Source organism: Felis catus, chromosome B1, assembly GCF_018350175.1.
Source record: "Felis catus isolate Fca126 chromosome B1, F.catus_Fca126_mat1.0, whole genome shotgun sequence".
NCBI classification, from domain to species: Eukaryota; Metazoa; Chordata; class Mammalia; order Carnivora; family Felidae; genus Felis; species Felis catus.
This window is the reverse complement of record NC_058371.1, coordinates 162358343-162372733: the sequence shown is the minus strand read 5'-3', so window position 1 is coordinate 162372733 and position 14391 is coordinate 162358343. Positions and strand designations below refer to the sequence as shown.

The following is a 14391-nucleotide window of genomic DNA, read 5'->3' as shown; positions in this document are numbered from 1 at the left end:
TGGGGTTGAGTGGTGGTCCCTCACTGATGTGCACCTGGAACCTGTGAACATTCACCTTATTTAGAAAAAGATCAGTTAAAGATCTCGAGATGAGATCATCCTGGATTATGCAGGTGGGCCCTAAATCCAATAAGAAGCGTCCTTGTAAGAGGAGGGAAAGACAGGGAATTGGAAAGGACACACATGGAAGGTCACTTGAAGACAAAGCCGAGATTGGAGTTATGAGGCCACAAGCCAAGAAAGGGGTCACCAGGACCCGGAAGGGGCAAAGGAGGATTCTCCCTTACAGCCTTCATAGGGCGTGTGGTCCTGTCGACACCTTGATTTCAAGCCTCTGGCCTCCAGAACTGTGAGAGAATAGACCTCTCTTGTCTTAACTTACAAATCTGCGGTCACTGTCCCAACAGCCCCAGGAAATGAACACAGTAACCAACAAGGATAGCAGGTGGGGGCGGCGAGGGTGGGGAGGAGCGCTTGGGCACTGGATTTCAGAGACACCATCCAGGGAGGAGACTTGCCACAATCCCAAGTAGCCCCGCCGTTGCATATTTTTCTAGAAAACGTCCACCTGCCATTATTACCCCAGAGATGCTCACCATGCAGGCTTAAGCCTGATATTTCCCCACTGAACCTTCACATCTAAGGAGGACAGGGCTTACATTCCAAAAGGATGGGCCCAGCTAACCCTGAAATGCAGGGTCCTCAGGATGCATCATCCGCCTCCAAGGACCTAGGTCATTTGTTCTCTCCTCTATTAAGAATTTGTTGAGTATCTGCTATGCTATACAAATTGGTTAGTCTGGCTAATTATAAAACAGACCCTGATTATTACCGTAAACATTCGGGGGGCGAGGTTACTTCTACCCAAATATGACTAGCTGAGCTTTGCTAGTCTGGGCTCTATGAATTCTTTTTTTGGTTTGTTTTAATTTTTTTTAATGTTTATTTATTTTTGACAGAAAGAGAGAGAGAGAGAGAGAGAACAAGCAAGCTGGGGCAGAGCAGGGAGAGAGGTAGACAGAATCTGAAGCAGGCTCCAGGCTCCAAGCTGTCAGCCCAGAGCCTGATGCTGGGATCAAACCCATGAACCATGAGATCATGACCTGAGGCGAAGTCGGATGTTTAACTGACTGACCCACCCAGGTGCCCCTCTTTTTTTTTTTTTTTTTTTTTTTTTTTGAGAGAGAGAGAGAGAGAGAGCACAAGCGGGGGTGGGGCAGAGAGAGAGGGAGACAAAGGACTTAAAGCAGGCTCTTCACTGACAGCAGAGAGCCCAACGTGGGGCTTGAACTCACGAACCGCAAGATCATGACCTGAGCCCAAGTCAGACGCTCAACCGACTAAGCCACCCAGGTGCCCCCAGAAGAATACATTTTTGTAAATGCTCCAAACACTGAAGCACACACCACAGCACTTTTTATATGTTTGCTAGAGGCTGTTCACATTCACCTGCAATACTCTTGGGTTTTTTTTTTTTTTTGATGTTTATTTATTTTTGAGAGAGAGAGAGAGACAGAGCATGAGCAGGGGAGGGTCAGAGAGAGAGAGAGGGAGACACAGAATCCGAAGCAGGCTCCGGGCTCCGAGCCGTCAGCACAGAGCCCGACGTGGGGCTCGAACCCACGAACCGTGAGATCATGACCTGAGCCGAAGTCGGACGCTTAACCAACTGAGCCACCCAGGCACCCCACCTGCAATACTCTTTTAAAGCTTACTAACAAGAGGAGCCAGAAAATTGTCACTGGAGAGTTTGGATGCATGAATGATCTCCTCTTACAAAATGGACATGGGTCATATAGGAAAATGTCTGTTTTTCAGAGACGCACAGTGAAGTATTTGGTGGCGAAAAGTCATGACCGCAGTCTACGCCAGACCACTTCAACAACAACAAAAATACACGAAGTGAAGCAAATGTGGCAAAATAGTAATCACGAGACCGAGGTGATGGAGTTATGGGAGCTGGCTGCACAGTTCTTTCTGCTGGCCCATACGTTTGAAAATGGTCAAAACCAAAAACAGGATGGGTGCATATTTTTTCCATTCAGGGTTATCTGTCTGCTGTACTGATGCTATCTGTGTTTGCAGGTATGAAGGCTGATGGTCTGAATAGAGGGAGTTGTCTTCTCCCAATTAGAAATGCCTGACAGGCTGCAGATTTCTGCCTGCAAGCTCGGTTCGTAATTGCTCTTTGGTTCTATTTACGGAAGGAAGAGAAGACACATCTATCGAGAAAAAGTAGAGTACCAAAAAAAAAAAAAAAAAAAAAAAAAAGGGGCAGGGTTGGCATAGAAGCAGGAAAAATATGCCTTGCTGGGAAAGCATTGCATCAGGAAGATGGTGTTTTTCTGTTAAGTCACAGACCTAAGCATGCAGCTTCAGACTGCTGGCAGGGTGCTTTGTCCAAGTGCATCTAGCTCGTGTGGGGCTGACTCCTCTAAGCAGACACCCCAGCCAGGGAACTGACTCCGGTTCCACCCCCAACAGCCCCAACACACAGACACAGGCAGGCAGCGTTATAGAGGGACTCACAGTTCTGAGTACAGGAAGTGCAGATTGCCCACATTATCAATGTAGTTGGCGGGGCTGAGCCACGGCAGGACCAGCAGCAGAAGCGCCTTCATTTTCCGAGCAGGGTGCTGCTTTCTTCCTGGCCACCTTCTCTCTGTCCGCTGCAGGGGCCCAGCCCGGCTCAGTTCCCTTAAACAAACCTTGCCATATCCCCACAATGGCACCTGATTTGGAGCCCTTAGATGGAGCCACGCTGATAAATCATGGGCTCGTAAGAGGATCGTGCCCTCTGCTTCTCGGATGGGGAGATAGGAGACCGGAGGGACCCACCATGGTTGGCAAGAGGGCTCGGGCTGAGAGCAAGCAGGCTGATGCCCGGGAAAGGGACCTGCCCCTCCTGCAGGATGCCGACTGGTTCTTGGGAAGCAGCTGGTACGTTTACATCACCGGCTGGGAGCAGATGGGCTGGAAGCTGAACTGTGTTGGAAGAGGGCAGGAGCATGGCACAGTCAGACCCCGCGGTGTGGATGCGCAAATCATCAAAAGCTGTCCCACAGTCTGCTAGAGGAAGACACTGTAAGAAATCAGCATCCTTGGAACACAGCCTGGGGATCTGAGCTCCAAGTGAGTCTTCAGACATTGAGACAGACGAGGGTTAATTATGAACCAACTCCACGTCTCGATGCATATTTAGAATAGGCAGATATTTTACCTATCCCTGTCCTGACTACGCCGGCAGATGTGAGCAAAGTGATGGCTTCTCCACTAATTTGGACAACTGGCCCTTTACAAGAATAGACGGCGTCGTTCTCTTTGAGAATAAAGAGCCTTGATAGACAGACGTAAGATTCTGTCCAAATGATGCACAAATTCCTGTTCCGCCACGAAAGAAGTCACTCCATTCCTCCTCCTCCCCTGAGTGGCTGAACTAAGCTCTGAGGCTAGTTGTAGGACCCTGGGCATTTCATTGAACCTCCCGAGCCTCAGCTATGTCATCTCTGAAATGGAGCTCTATTCATGCCTTACCTGCTGGGTCCAGCAGGCGCGGGACACGATTGCTTCTAGCTTTAAGATCTGTGATTCCAGCCTTTGCTATCAGTCTTAACAGGACTTCTAGCATGCCTAACCCCCGTGATGTACCAGAAGCCCCCGGGACTCCTCTCCTGCTACCCCATCTTCAAGAAGTCTAAAATCCATGTGGACCTTGCAACCCAAGGCCTAAATCTTAACAGAAACGGCTTAAAAGGATTGTTCCACTAATGCAACCAAGCAATTACAGCAAACTAGGCTCGACGGGAAAGAGACCAGGGAAAAGTCTGCGGAATGAGACCAAGTGCAATGAGCTATGTAGTAAGCGGGGGGTTTGCCCTCAGAGAAGGTGCATTTACCTGAGGCAGGACTGAAAGGGTTTACATATAGTAGATCCTTCGAATGTACAGGTTTAACGGCTACAGTTGAGATCAGAGATAAGCAATCTCGGTAAAGCCGGACCTGTATTAATTTATAGTTTTGTTGAGACTCTAATTTGAATTCCATTCCCTGTCAGTCTGGTATGCAAGAGTGAGTCAGGGCTGGTGAGAAGGAAGTACCATGAAATAGCAGTAAAACGGAAGTTAGGTTTGGCATTTAGTTCCTGGAGTCAAACAGATGACTTTGAACCCTAGCTCTGCCACATGATGGCTGTGTGACACTGGGCATGTTGTTCAACCTCTCTGAACCGCTGTATCTTCCTCTGTAAAAGAAAGACAATAACAAGAGTGCTTAACTCATAGTGCTGTTATGAAGGTGGAATGAGATAATGCCTATAAAGAACAAAGGGCTCAATGAGCGTTAGCTATTGTTATAAAAATTGCTATTAATAACCACTAATAGCAGTGAATGAGCCTTGCTGGCAGCTCAGCGCCCACCTCCCAGAGGCTTTGTTCTTCTCGTCCTTTCTTCCCTTCTGCACTATTAGGGGCATGAAATGTTACGGTCTGTTCCTGAATATGGAGTTTCACAGAGTCCTGGGACATGCTTTTCTGGAGTGTCCGGGATCTGCTGTATAGATCACAGCTCCTGAACAGCCTGGAAAATAATAAATGCTGTGGGTTTCATAGTGTGCAAGATTGTGTTTCTGATAACCTTGGACATGTCAGATTGTTCCTCCAAGTCTCTATGACAAAAGAAGGATGTCTGCCCTTTTACCTCCTCGCATTTCAAGAGAATAAAATCCATTAATGGAAAGGAATGCAATATAAAAACAAAGGAATTATTTTCTGTGGTTGTCTATGTCACTACTGCAAAAACTGCTGGTTGCCTATCCAGTATCTCACCTTCTCTTCTTCCTTTTCACGGAGCCTACATTTAGCTCACGGTCGTAATGCACTTTAGCCTGTCTCACAGATGGGTGGCCATACAACGCAATACTGGCTAATGAGGCATAAGCAGAAATTACTGGGTGAGGCATCCCAGAAAGCTTTTTAAAGGAAAAGTCTCACTATGCATATTGTCAATTTGCCCTCCCTGCCTGGTTCTTCCTAGCTGGTTATTTCTGCCTGGAACTTGGATGTGATGTTGGCGATTGGGCAGCCGTTTGGGAACCAAGAGGTGACAAGTTGAGGCTGAAAGCTAATCCACAAAGCCGAAAGAGCCTGGATTATCGATGGCATCATGATAACATCATACAAATCATGGACTTCCTACACCCATACTTTCTGTTATATAAGAAAAATAAAACTTTTACAAAGTGAAACCAATGTGACTTCAATTTTCTGATACCTGCCATCAGCTACAATCCTAATACAACCCCCCGCAGATGAAATCTCACCTTCAAATGGCCATGTTCTGTAGCTACCTTGCCAGTAAATATCCCCTCACCCTAATCCTTGTCCCCTTTGCCCAGCTAAGTTATCCTTAAATGTCATCTCAGATATCACCCCTTAGCTCCTGTTTTCTTGTCTCTTTTCTCTTCACTAAACCAGGAACTTCTTGAAGGCAGAAGTCTACTGGTCTTGTTCTCTATTATAGCCTCACCATAGTGCCTAGAACACAATAGATGCTCAATAAATACTGAATGACATAAAATTCAACATGGTTACAGAGTCAACTTTGGGACCAACCTTTCTTGATCAGAGGCAAAGCAGCAAAACAAACCAAAAGGACCTCAGGACTTCAAACGTGCCAAGAGCCACGGGAGGGGTCAAGCGTTTGTACAGAGAGATAACAAATGTCCAGGAATAAAGGAAATATGTAAAGAAGATTTCTGGGCACGAGCGCCCAGGAGAATGTTGTTTCTGTAGCAGATTGCTTGGAGCATAATGGAAAAGCAATGGGTCCCTCAGGGAGCAATGCAGGACGATTGCCTCATTTCTTCCATGCCCGGGAGAGTGAAGAGAGCAGCTCTCAGCCAGGTAGGAGCCAGGCAACAGTTGGGTTCAAGACTGGAATGTCCCTTGAAGAATGGATGTCAAAACAGTTATGGTGACTAGGTCCAGCCTGGCTGACATGACCAGCGAGACTCGTAACCTCCCCATCTTTCCGTAGGGTAAGACTCCCCTAGGCCTTCCCTCCAGCAGCACCATCTTCTGGACACTACAGACAGTCACTCTGCGCATGCTCCACGGGCGAACTACAGGGAAGAGCCACCTGAGAGGAGGAAAGGTCAAAAGAACCTGCAGGGTCGGTCTTTGGAGAAGAAACTCCAGGACTCTGAGTGCAAATTTAATTAAAAACGACAACAAAAGCAACAACAACAAACCCAGGGAGCCTTCAGTCAGGTGAGTCTTGGGCCAAATATGCATTTTCCTGCAGGGCTGTTTTCAAAACATGGAACAGTGATCTCTTGGTTCCTGCCAGTAGGGTCAGCTTTCTTATCTCCCATTGTTATTATCTTCCATAAGAAGGAAGCTAAAGGCCAGAGGCACTTATCCCATGAAACAATTCAATATGTGTGCGTGTGTGCGTGTGTGTGTGTGTGTGTGTGTGTGTGTGTGTGTGGTTTCGACCTCTCTACTCTTAAAGGGTCATTTCCTCAGAGGCAGAAATCACGGTGTGGATAGATTTTTCTCTCATTCCGGGCCTGTCCTACAGTGGATCGTTGATAAATATGATGCATGCAGATGACGATATTATTACACAAGGAAGATGTGGTCTGGAGCCTAAGACAACACCCACGGAGCATCAAGGAAGTAACAGCTATATTCCCACACACCCCGTCACTGATCCAGGTCAAGAGAGACGCAGTGGACTGGCTCCTGCACCACGTCTACCACATCCACTGTCAATGTCCTTGGTTAGGAAGGCTGTCTCTTGACTCAACATAAGCCTGTATCACCCGCGGGGGAATTCTTTGCAGCAGACCCATGCGAGGGGAGTCTGCAAGCGTCTAAGAGGACAGAGGTCAACGGAATTAGCCCGGAAGATTCCAGACATTAGCTCACAGGTTCGGGCTTACTCTCATGGAAGAACCCTCTCGTCTGAAGTAATGAACAGCTGTCCAAGGAGTTACTGGTGCAGGCAACCGTGTACCACCACAGTCAATCCTAAATGTTTTACTTAAGGGTTTACATTCAACTCGGGGTCTGAAGCGGCTGGATAATAATGTTTACAAAGGACACGAATTTTGGAGAAAACAGGCAGCGTTTGTTTAAAGACATGATGCTGCCTGCCTGCATTCCTGACTCAGGTCACCTGCTATTATTAGTGGTCCTCTGGACAGGTCATGAACAGAGACCTCAGCTCGGGTGGGGGGGAGGGGGGCGGGGTGGGAGGGGAAGTATTTGGAAGTATTTCTCTACCATATCTTCTTTTCTGGAGGGACAATGGTGACATTCTAAACGTGACTCATTTCTGAAGAGCTTTGTGTTCAAGGAGCTAATCGAAATAAATGCCCATTTTGTAGGTAGAGAAACCTAAGTCTGGATTCGCCCATGAAGCCTGGGACTGTTAGCATACTGGGACCCGCTGGAAGGGAATGTGTGGGTCCACATCTGTCATACGGCAATCCTTAACCGGATTTATAGTTCTCCGTACAAGGTAGGATCTGAGCCTGCCTCGTTCATATTCATTACAACGCCACAGGCCAAATAATATTTTTTAAAACTCATTGCATGTGAAATCTTGAAATTGAGATGCAAAGTTGATAAACAAAGCTATCTTCTAGGACCAATGTGTGAAGCAGCTACAGCCACCAACCTAGAGGTCTCCTATGGGAATATAAGGAAAACATTTGCTTCCTGGTCACCTCTTGGTTTTTCCCAATTAAAGGGACTCCAGGGGCGCCTGGGTGGCTCAGCAGGTTAAGCGTCCCATTGCGGCGCAGGTCATGATCTCACGGTTCGTGAGTTTGAGCCCCGCGTGGGACTCTGTGCTGCCAGCTCAGAGCCTGGAGCCTGCTTCCGATTCTGTGTCTCCCTCTCTCTCTGCCCCTCCCCAGCTTGCACTCTGTCTCTCTCAAAAATAAATAAACATTAAAAAAATTTTAAAAAGGTGGGGGAGGACTCCAGAGTAGTAATGACTTAATCTTAATATCCCTTCTGAGGAGAGGAAGAGATAGTCCACTAGCCCAGTTGCTGGCCCAACGCCTAACAGGGCTCCAGAGTCAAGTCCTGGATTAGCTCCAAGTTTCGAATCCTTGCCAATCAGACGGCCAGAGGGCGGGAGGGGCGGAAGTGTATATAAAGCATTTGATGACTAATATATACAACATATTTTTGGAAACGTTGGTTTCAACCTACTTAGGGAGCCGACGTGTGGGGGAAGATCAAGAAGGGGTGTTGAGGCCCTCACCTCCCTCACATGGGAGTTTTCCTCTCCCCAGGGAGCTGCAGATGGCTGCCTGTGAAAAACTCTGAGGCCTCCGTGTGAAGAGGTGATTTCAATTAGTTTTGCGTTCTTTCCTCCTGCTGTTTTCCAACCTGCATAGCATTATCGGCTTAGGGTTCGTCCAGACCTTTTCCTGGGCTTCTTGTGGTGTGAGGGCCACACGGCCTGTGTGGGCAGGTGAAGGCCATTCCCAGTCTGGGCAGCTGAGGGGCTCCCGGAGGCCCCGTAGGACCCAACTGCCCCTTCCCAGCCCTTCTGCTGCCCCACTTCCGTTGTGAACTCACCCTCCCATCCGTACGCCATCTCACCCTGAGTTTTGGGGGTACTCTTGGCCCCAAACCAGTTCTTGATGAGGAGGGAGGAAGAGCTGCTGTGTGTTCATGTTCCTTCCAGAGACCACCTCCATTTCCTTCCTTCTCTCTCCACTCTCTTACCCCTCCCCTGTGGAGCCCCCGTGGGGGGCAGAACAAGGCCTCTCCCCACAGACGGCCGTCTCCCAATCCTCAGAACCCGGGGACATGTTACCTTAACATGCAAAAGGGACTTTGTAGATTTGACTAACTTAAGGATCTTCAGGTGAAGAAATGATTGTAGATTATCCAACTGGGCCCAATGTAGTCGCCAAGTGTCCTTGGAAGAGGGAGGCAGGAAGGCCAAAGCCACAGAGGGAGATGTGATGATGGAAGCAGAGGAGCGAGAGGCAGACAGACAGACAGAAAGAGGAGATGGGGAGAGAGAGAGAGAGAGAGAGGCAGAAAGCAAGCAAGCAAGAAAGAGGGAGAGAGAGGGAAAGGGAGAAAGAAAGAAAGAAAGAAAGAAAGAAAGAAAGAAAGAAAGAAAGAAAGAAGAAAAAGAACGAAAGAACGAACGAACGAACGAAAGAAAGAAAGAAAGAAAGAAAGAGGGAGAGGGGTGAGAGAGAAAGGGAGAGACAGAGAGAGAGAGAGACAAAGAGATCGACAGAAAGAAAGAGACACGGAGAGAGAGAGAGAAAGAGACAAAAGGCAGAGACAGGCAGGCAGAGAGACTGGAAGATTCCACACTGCTGGCTTTGAAGGTAGGGAATGAGGCCACAGGTCAGGGAAGGCAGGCAACCTCCAGAAGCTAGGCAAGGCAAGGGAGGGGATTCTCTCCTAGAACCAGAGAGAATTGGCCTTCTCTGACCTGATGTCAGTCCGATGCACCTCTCACTGGACTTCTGGCTCTCAGAACCTTAAGATAAGACATTCGCGTGGCTTGAAGCCCCTGGGTTGGTGATCACTTGTTACAGCCACGATAGGAAACTCATATAGCTCTCAAACACAAAGGTAGGGAGTGCAAATGTCGGGAGCATAGGAATGTGATGTGTACAGGGAGCTCTCCCTTTTCTCCACCGCTTCTCACCTCCCTCAGCGAGTATGGCCCCAGCCTTGGCCCCTGGCTCTGTGCCAGCATCTGTGAGCATCTGCCTCACTTTGACCTACCCCAGACCCCTTCCCTCCAGACAGGGCCTGTCCTCCCCGGGTCAAACTTCCAGCAAAGGTCACAAATAGACCCCCTCACCCTCTTCTCCTCTGGCCACACCTCCTTCTGGGCAATGAGAAGGGCACCCTAGTTCAGATGCCAACCACAGAGGCAACAACAATAGATGGCAACAACAGAGGGTCAGAGGCAACCCGCAAACCCGAGTTAGATGTCTTTCACTCAACGTGTTGGGAAGAAAAGTGAGTTCGCTGACATAATTAGCATGGAAACCAAGTGCTAAGCATCACACCCAGGCCATTGCCCTGGATGCAAACTTTTTTTTTTTTTTAATGTTTATTTATTTTTGAGAGAGAGAGAGAGTGGGAGCAGGGAGGGGCAGAGAGAGAGGGAGACACAGAATCCGAAGCGGGCTCCAGGCTCTGAGCTGTCAGCACAGAGCCCGACATGGGGCTTGAACTCACAAACCGCGAGATCATGATCTGAGCTGAAGTCAAACACTTAACCGACTGAGCCACCCAGGCGCCCCCCTCGATGCAAACTTCTATGTTAGAGAATCTGCCTGTCCTGAAAAACACTCAGATTCACAACCTCAAGTATGTGACCTTTCGAAAAAACACCGGCACCTACCTCTTGCCCTCGTCATGACCAAGGAACCAAGATAAACACCAGCTTCCAAATTTCCTCGTACAAAATAATTGTGGTATTACTGTTCATCCTCCCATAACCACCTGAAATGTTCTGAGCACCTCATTGTGGAGCAAGACCCGGGGCTGCCCTGAGGCCATCTGCACAGGAATGCCCAGGAATGTGACAATGTAAGTGGACACAATGAGAGGCAGATAAGTGGAGTGGACCTGCTGCTCGCCACCAGCAGGGGCAGTCACACCATCGCTCTGCCACCGGTGTGTACCCTGGCTGAAAATTTAGCAGAAATTCTCTGGAAGACAGAAGTTTTCTACATTTCTCCTTTATGTTCTTATTTTTTTCAATGTTTATTCATTTTTGAGAGAGAGAGAGAGAGAGAGAGAGAGAGAGAGCAGGGGAGGGGCAGAGAGAGAGGGAGACACAGAATCGGAAACAGGCTCCAGGCTCTGAGCCATCAGCCCAGAGCCTGACGCGGGGCTCGAACTCACGGACCGCGAGATCATGACCTGAGCCCAAGTCGGACGCTTAACCAACTGAGCCACCCAGGCGCCCCTGTACGTTTCTCCTTTTAAAAGTCAGTTGGCAATACCTCACATCTCCTTAAAGAACAGTGGGCTTTGTCAATTCCCATACAGAAGAAATCTTAAGAATCATGGACCAAACTGGGAGACGTTTTTTTTTCTGATGTGAAAAGGTAAGCAATGCCCATCAGGAAATCTTCTGGGGGCCACAAGCCTCAGAGAAAGCTGCTCATCAGACCTTTCCAGGATCTCTTGACACTTCAGAACGCACCCATATGAAACAAGCCAGTCCACAAAAGGACAAATATTGTACGATTCCTCTTCTCTTAGGCTCCCAGAGCAGTCAGATGCATCGAGACAGAAAGCAGCATGGTGGTCATCAGGGGCCGGACAGGAGGGAATGGCGAATCTGGGGTTAATAGGTACGGTTTCGATTCTGGAAGGTGAGCAAGGTTCTGGTAATGGATTGTGGTGATGGCCGCACAACCGTGTGAATGCACTTAAATGCCACTGAACCGTACTCTTAAAACTGGTTAAAATGGCCAATGTCATGCATAGGTTACCACGAGAAAACAGTCCCCCCCCGCCCCCCACCACACACACACACACACCTGCACACCCCAACTCTATCACGGGCTGTTCTCTCACACTGAACCACGGTTACAAACACCTAAGAGGTTTCCTTTGAGCGGATGCTGGCCCTGGCCGCAAAAACAGAAGACAGAGAAACGGCATCTCGCGGAGCACCCGGCCCCGAGGACGGCCCTGCTCTTGGGAGGCAGGGGAGGCCAGCCGTCCCCGGGAGGGCGGGCGGCTCGGAGCCGGCCAACCAGGGAGGCCCTACCTTGTCTGAAAGTGCTGCTCGAGATCACAGCGCTGCAGGACCTCGGTGCAGTACTCCGGGAACGGGCAGGTCACCAGCAGCTTGTTGAGAAGCTTGTTGACCAGGATGCTGGACTTCTTGCAATGCTGCAGCACCACAGGCTTACGATCCACGGGGCAGAAGTCCTTCTCCACCAGGAAGCTGGTGAGGCAGAGCGTGCAATAGGTGTGTCCACAGGGAGTGTCCAGAGGGTCCAGCAAAGCCTGCAGGCAGATGTGGCACACGAGGTCATCGTCCACATCTTCCGCGTAGGTGTAGAAGTGGTTTTCCTCAGGGGAGTGGGCTTGGCCACACACCACACACAGGGGCGCAGAGCTGGGGTCAGGGGGACAGGCAGGGTCTGGCCGGCTCATGGTCAACTCGGGAGACGGTATGGCAGGAAACCAGCCCAGGGCAACAGTATTTCCTCCGGAGAAAATCACGATCTTCCAGGAGCCATCCACAGACCTAAAAGAGAACAAGACAGCTGATCTTTGTTTTCATGAGACTGGAGACTAAGCAATGGACTTGACGCCCTGCCGCCCGCGGGCGGGGGACTGAGCTGGGATTCAGAAGGCCAGGGCTCACTGCCCCCTCTGGTGACTGACATGACCTTGGGCAAGTGACTTGGCCTCCGTATGCCTCCAGTTTACCATCCATCCTGGTGGGAATAACGTTGGCCTTTAACATCCTCGCGCTGGGTGGTAAAAACCATCGGGGACTATCCGGGAAATCCCCAAAGATATAAATTGTTAGTAAAATTAAATTAGACCATAAATTATATAGACTATAAATTAGAGATTTAGAAGTTGCTCTGTCAGATCGGGACAAGAAGAAAAACAGTGAACACTCTAATGGCTTTTTCTTATCTTTCCTCCCAACGTTCTCTACAACTCAGAGAAGGTAGGACATCAGAGCCTTCAACTCTCGTCAGAAGAACCGAGAACTGGGGAGTCTGTAGCGTTTTTACTGTGGTGAGAGCATGTTTCCCTCCATATGCATTTCATTCATTCAATGGGGCATTTGGCAGTTATGTGGGCTCTCCAGCTGTCCCGCCTGGGTTCAAATCCCACCACCGCTGTGGGCCAGCCATTTAATCCATAGCTGAAAAATGAGGATAACAATAGCCGGCCTCATACGACTATTGTGAGGATTGCACAAGATATGCGACAGAGAGCGCTCAGCATCATATCTGGAATATAGTACATGCTCAGTCAATATTAGCTACTATTTTTTTTAAATTTGTTAACTTTTATTCATTTTTGAGAGACAACTGGGGGAGAGGCAGAGAGAGAGAGGGAGACTCAGAATCCAAAGCAGGCTCCAGGCTCTGAGCTGTCAGCACAGAGCCCTACGCCGGGCTTGAACCCACGGGGCTTGAATCACGACCCGAGCCGAGGTCCGACACTTAACCGACTGAGCCACCCAGGTGCCCCAATATTAGTTACTATTTTTACATGCATTTGTTACTGCATTCATTCCAGTCTAGCTTCCTTGACCTAGAAATTGAAAGCTATAGTTCCTACAAGGGGTCTTTTTGTTTCATTTTAACAGTACTCTTTTATTTAATCATATATATAGTTCAAACCAGTAGAATACTATCACACTATGGATTTTCCTCTCGTATAGGTGTCTAAATGATGGAGTTTTGTTTTTGTTTTTGTTTTTTTTATTAAATTTTTTTTTCAACGTTTATTTATTTTTGGGACAGAGAGAGACAGAGCATGAACGGGGGAGGAGCAGAGAGAGAGGGAGACACAGAATCGGAAACAGGCTCCAGGCTCTGAGCCATCAGCCCAGAGCCTGACGCGGGGCACGAACTCACGGACCGCGAGATCGTGACCTGGCTGAAGTCGGACGCTTAACCGACTGCGCCACCCAGGCGCCCCTAAATGATGGAGTTTTTAACGTTCCCAATTAACATCTAGGATGTCTCTTGGAATCATTCCATAAATGTTTTTCGAGCGCCCTCTGAGCTAGGTAGTAAGCTGGGTGTGGAGGAGACCTTCAAGAGAGCTTTGAAAACACGCTGCTGCTCTCGTGGGATCACCAGTCCAGGGGACGCAGACGGCACAAGTAACTGTAAGTGTGCACGAGGTGACCCTGGGTCATCTCTCATGAGGATTAAGAACCCCATGGAGTCCCCTGGTGGTTCAGTGAATGAAGCGTCTGAGTCTTGATCTCAGGGTCCTGAGTTCAGGCCCCGCGTTGGGCTCTGCGCTGGCCGTGAAGCCTACTTAAAAATAAAAATAAAAATCCTGCACCCTCCCCCACCCCCCCTTCAACGTTCTTCATTTTGGGAAGTAAACGAAAAGACGTCAAGCGTTCCACAAGAGCATAAAGACACATGAGTAACCTAACAGGAAACTAGCTGCATTTGGAAATATGGCACAGCAGAGTCATAAACTGTGTTATATCTTTTTTCTTTTCCAAATTAAGTCCAAGGTTGTTTGTAGGAGCACAGCCTTATCTCCAAAAGAAAATACATGGACTTCAAGCTTTCAGTGGGTCAGCTTCGTGTTTACATTTCTGTCCTGTGCTAATGTGCCTGAAAGAACACTCTGGTCAGAAGGTTGAAGTAAAACG

At 48.7% G+C, this 14391-nt stretch overlaps 1 protein-coding gene across 4 annotated transcripts in view; it reads right to left on the bottom strand.

The window, feature by feature from the left end:
• Nucleotides 1–14391, bottom strand: part of LNX1 (ligand of numb-protein X 1) — a 184067-nt gene that overhangs the window by 93825 nt on the left and 75851 nt on the right. For 3 of the 4 annotated variants that reach the window (XM_019829496.3, XM_045056362.1, XM_045056361.1), the window contains one exon: nt 11788–12273. In XM_019829496.3, coding sequence (XP_019685055.3) covers nt 11788–12179 — 392 coding nt within the window. In that variant the 5' untranslated portion in view covers nt 12180–12273. Of the gene's footprint in view, nt 1–2529; nt 3138–11787; nt 12274–14391 lie in introns of those variants that run through there. The other variant, XM_011281883.4, reaches the window with a different exon arrangement.